The 5,000-nt window shown below is 37.0% G+C and overlaps 1 protein-coding gene across 1 annotated transcript in view; it reads right to left on the reverse strand.

The window, feature by feature from the left end:
• Positions 1-5,000, reverse strand: part of LOC137643882 (uncharacterized) — an 8,084-nt gene that overhangs the window by 1,829 nt on the left and 1,255 nt on the right. Inside the window, exon 2 of the mRNA XM_068376623.1 lies at positions 1-2,501. This exon is cut by the window's left edge and continues 1,829 nt beyond it. Within this exon, the coding sequence (XP_068232724.1) occupies positions 1-2,357 (2,357 nt within the window). The 5' untranslated portion in view covers positions 2,358-2,501. The remainder of the gene's footprint in view (positions 2,502-5,000) is intronic.

Here is a 5,000-nt window from a genome sequence, read left to right on the forward strand (position 1 = left end):
TTGTCATTCCAGTTAACACCAAAAATGTAGTTAATAATTCCATTGATTAAAGTTGTGTTACCCGATACAGTAGAACCAACAAACATGATAACTTTTTCTGGCATTGCATCTTTTTCCTCACCAAATTCATATTTCTGAAATTTATATTCTTGGTTTGAAGCAATTAGTCTTAGATTTGGTTTATATATCTTGACATCTCCATCATCTAGCTTCTGTGATTGTCGACATAACTCTGGGTGAATAGCTCTGATCATAAAATCAGCACTGGTTTCACTATCCAGACTCTTGCTGCAATGGTCACATACACAGTTTACTTTGAATTTGTAGGTGACATTGGGATTTATATCTATATTAACAGACTGCCTTTCAAATGGCAAAGATATTAAGTCTTCCCAGTCAGAGCCTTCGTGTTGTTGCTTTACTACATACTTGATTCTCGGGCACTGAGTTCCAAAGTGCACTGGTTTTGACCATTTAATCTCAACTTCTGAAAGAGATATCTGACAGGCCACAGGTTTCCCAGGTCGACTTGTTGGTCTCGTTTTAACAGTTTCACACAATTCACTTTCAAGACTAACCCCAAGTCGGCAAGAACTTTGGGCACTAACCTTGTACTCACAACCAGGTTGAAGACCAAGAATTAAATGACTTGTGGCACTAGAGTCTGCATATTGAATAACAATTGGACTCCTCTCAGTAGTATCTTCACATAAAATCTTATATTTATTAATGTTAGATGTACCATGAAGTGGTTTTTTCCAGCAGACCATAATATTATCATGGGTAGTTTCATTGTTGTCTATGCTTAAATCAACTGGAGCTGAAGGTATTATGAAGTCTTCTTGGGAGAGACTACCATTATTGTAGTACCTTATTTTCGCTTGAAACTCATTTGAATCCGAAGACTCCTCAGCAATGATGAAGCTAATATCAGGGTTGTCTTTGTTAACATCAAAGAAATCCCTAAACTGTCTGGCTTTTTCCATCATTGTACTTTCATTTTCTGTTATCCTCAGTGGAATTCTTTCATTTTCTTCAATAAAGCATTCATCACTGACTAAACTCTTATTATTTAGGTATCTAGACATGTTGTTCAAATGTGAGTTAGACTTAGGCATCAAGATAGAAAAACATAGAGCTTGTGAATGATTAGGACTCATTACCATAGATTGTAAATCACCTGGGTTTGAAGCAAAACGAATCTGACTAAGAGCAGATATATATTGCATAAGAATTTGTACCTGGATTTGTTTTGTTTCCACCCATCTGTTAAGGGCTTCATCACAAAACGGTGATGTTTCTTTTTTTCTTAAGATATGTGCTAGTTCACTCTCCTCTTTATTTCCACCCCTGATGCTTGGAAGAATTTGTGCTAGATCTTCCCGGAATCCTAATTTATATGTTGCCAACAAAGCTTTAAAACTTTTGATCTCATCTCGAATTCCCTGAAAATTATTAACTGCTTGTGTTCTGAGAAGATCATTGCATTTCACATCAAGTTCATAAAGATTCTCCAAGTAAGTTTCTGTTTCATTGATAAGCTGAGAACTGATCTCTCTGACAAGCTTGCAAGCCCTACTATCCAATTTGGTAAGAGGGTATAAACGTGCACTTATGGGAACATAATTTTCTCCATCTGTTCCAGTACTATTTGCTATTTCTTGGTAGAACCGAACAGCTTCTTCAAATGTCGACGGGTTTACACGAGGTAAGAAATCTCCAAAATATCTGCATTTAAAATGAAGGCTTTCTTGTTTCTGATTTTCGTTTAGATCTAATTCTCCTTTTCCATTAATCATCAATTTTGGTATGTCCTTCACCATAGCATGGAGGTTTCCACTAATATTCCTTTCTGTAGAATCTGAAGATATCTCTCGGTCAAAAACAAAAAAAGCACTTCCTCCATAAGTAATCCCCGTTACAACATGTGTAGCAATATCATGTTCAAAAACATCTGGGTGCATAATCTTCCCTTTCCCTAGCTGTTCCATAGTCATCCTCTCTGTTCTAGTGGTGCATTTGTATTGTAGTGTAACCCTTTCCACATGCTTTGAAGATTTTCTATTGTCAAGGTATTTTGCAGAACCAGAAACTTCCAGGAGACCTCCCAAGAAGCTAAGCTTTAAGCCAGCATTGACATTGAGGGCTGAAGACTTGTCATTAATGGTATCAGAACTGATAATTTCAAAATCAGCGGAAGTAAGAGGCTGTACAACCTTTTCATTCAGTTTGGATTCGTCCCACAGTGTAACACCTTCAATAACCTGATCAGATCTACAGTCATAGAGCATACCTAAATAAAAAGACCTTCCGAGTGTTGAAATTGAGAGAGTTTTATTGCTAAGATCATTTGCCATCTTGAAAAACTATTTATTTGCCCCGTCCTATTGTCCTCCATAAGTAAATCTCAAGAAATGTCACTGACTTGAGAGTTGATTACTCCTATGGTAGGAAAGAGCCTAATCACTATTGGAATCTTGATTTGAATGTTATGGCGATGTCTGTAAAAGAGAAAAGATATATTTTAGTGATGGAGTAGGGATGAGATATTGAGAAATCAAGTGTCCTAAACGTAACCCTTAAAAATGTTTGTATGACTTGATTAAATGGTAATAAAGAAAAATATAAAACACCACATGAGAGAAAAGAATACTAACCAAAATGTAGAGACGACATGATTTTTTTACCTACACTACAAGTTTTTAATAGTGTTTCCAGAGTATTTTAAATAGTCAATGATTGTAATTTGTAAGAACCTTATTATCTGAATATATTAGCAATTGAAAAAGGCATAGAAAAACGCATATAAGCTTGAAAGCTTCGAATGCAACATATGAAACATTTATTTATTTTTATATTTCTATACATTCTTGAGATGCTCATTAATAATTCACACATCCTTACTAAATATATATCAATGCCCCCTTTAGTGTAAAACAAGAAAAAGTCAACTATGATGCAAGAAACAAACATTTAAATGTGAAGAATTGGGCCATCCCTATATCAACTTTTACGTCACCAATTACCTACAAAATTTGCATTTAAATGTACCGTAATGATAATTACTTACATAAATCTTGATGTGAGACAGACTAAAGGATTAAAAGCTTACCACCATGTTTTCAGCAAAGGATGAACGAGTCAGAGGGGCAAAGTACGAGAGGCGTTAATTAATGAATTCCCCTGTCCCAGTTAGGATTATCATATCTGACTGAAATTTCACCTGTGTATTTGGTACATGAGTGTATAGGGCTCATGATAATTTGCAGCACTGAACTCATATTGCTTCCTTTTTTACAGGTGATACATTGAAATAAGTTGTGACTATGGACCCAGTCGAGTACCAAGCAGTGATTAGGTTTCTATATTTGAAAGGTAGCACACTAAAATAGACCTTTGATGAAATGAAACAAACTTATGGAGATGCTGCCCCATCATATGATGTTGTAAAACACTGGCATCGCAAGTTCAATTGTGGTCGAACATCTGTCGACCAGCATCCATTCCTGGACGCCCCCATTCTGCCATTGATGAAGGGACCATCCATAAAGTAGATGCTGCTATTTTAAAAGACCGCTGTATAACTGTTCTTCAGTTAGCCCAAATTGTGAAGATAAGTGTAGGGTCTGTGGAAAAAATCATTCAGGATCATTTGCACATGCATAAGGTGTCTGCATGATAGATTCCCAGGCTCCTTTCTCCTTTCCAGAAGTAGGAACGAGTGCATTGCTCAAAGGCTCTTTTGGACATGTGTCAACAAAACCAAGAAACCTTTTTTGACAGACTTAGCACGCAGGATGAAACATGGATCAATCACTAAGATCCTGACACTAAAGTCCAGTCTATGCAGTGGAAGCACTTTGACTCACCGCCCCCAAAACAAGGCAAGGTTAAGCTCACCGTCTTTTGGGACCAGCATGAAATAGTGATGATGTATTTCCTGGCCAAGGATACCACAATTACTGAGACTTACTATGCTTCACTACTGCGTAAACTGAGAGAATCCATCAAACTCAAAGGGTGCATCAGGCTGATAAGAGGGATCCAACTCCTGCAAGATAATGTTCCAGGCTACAACTGGCATATCGCCCAGAGAGATGCGCACTTTTGCAGCTATGAAATTCTTCCGCACCCCTTACTCTCCTGACTTTCACCTCTTTCCAACCATGAAGTCATTTTTGAAGGGAACACGTTTTCCAGATGATGAGACACGGATTTCCAAGGTGGAATCATGGTTTGAGGCTCAACCCATCAACAAAGTGTCTAGAGTTGTGTAAAACGATGGGGAAAAAATGGATAACCCTGGCTAGTGCCTATTTAGAGAAAGACTAATAACTCTTCAAATTTTGGTTCGTCTACGTCTGTTGGAAGTGAGTCAGGTGAAATCGTTAATGAACACCCCTCGTATTTCTTATGAATTTAAAAGCATAACCTAGGAAAATAAATTCTTATTTATAATATATGCTGATAAATTATTTACTGAATATTCTTTAAATGTACAGTCAAAAGCAAATGTCCTGTCGTCTCCGGTCCACCTCTGTCACCCCCAATATCAATAGATTCCAGAATTTCAGGTGTAGAAGAGTTTGGTAGTTAGGGAGAGGGCAACGGGCAGAGGAAGAACGACGTTAGTTTTTAAATGTCAACTTCAAACACACTGAATTCATTCATGGGCACATCAAGGTCTTTCTCAACTTTAGGAATATCAATCAACTCATTCTCTTCATATTCTCTATCCATGACTTCACTAAAGCGTTCCATTCAACGTTGCCTTTCTTCATCCTTTGTTGTTGTAACAGATCCATCCCAGCAGATATTTTATTAATAATTCAATAAGCAATTCTTACACCATAGCCTCTCATTCTATTCATAACTTCGTCAGCTTCATCTGCTTTCCTGTTTAGATAATCTCTCCAGTCATTCATGGCTTTTCTTTTTACTTCACTATCAATATTGGAATCTTTAGCATGCTTTACCTTGTAATTTTCATTACCTTCTCA

Source organism: Palaemon carinicauda, chromosome 7 (assembly GCF_036898095.1).
Source record: "Palaemon carinicauda isolate YSFRI2023 chromosome 7, ASM3689809v2, whole genome shotgun sequence".
Classification (NCBI taxonomy): domain Eukaryota; kingdom Metazoa; phylum Arthropoda; class Malacostraca; order Decapoda; family Palaemonidae; genus Palaemon; species Palaemon carinicauda.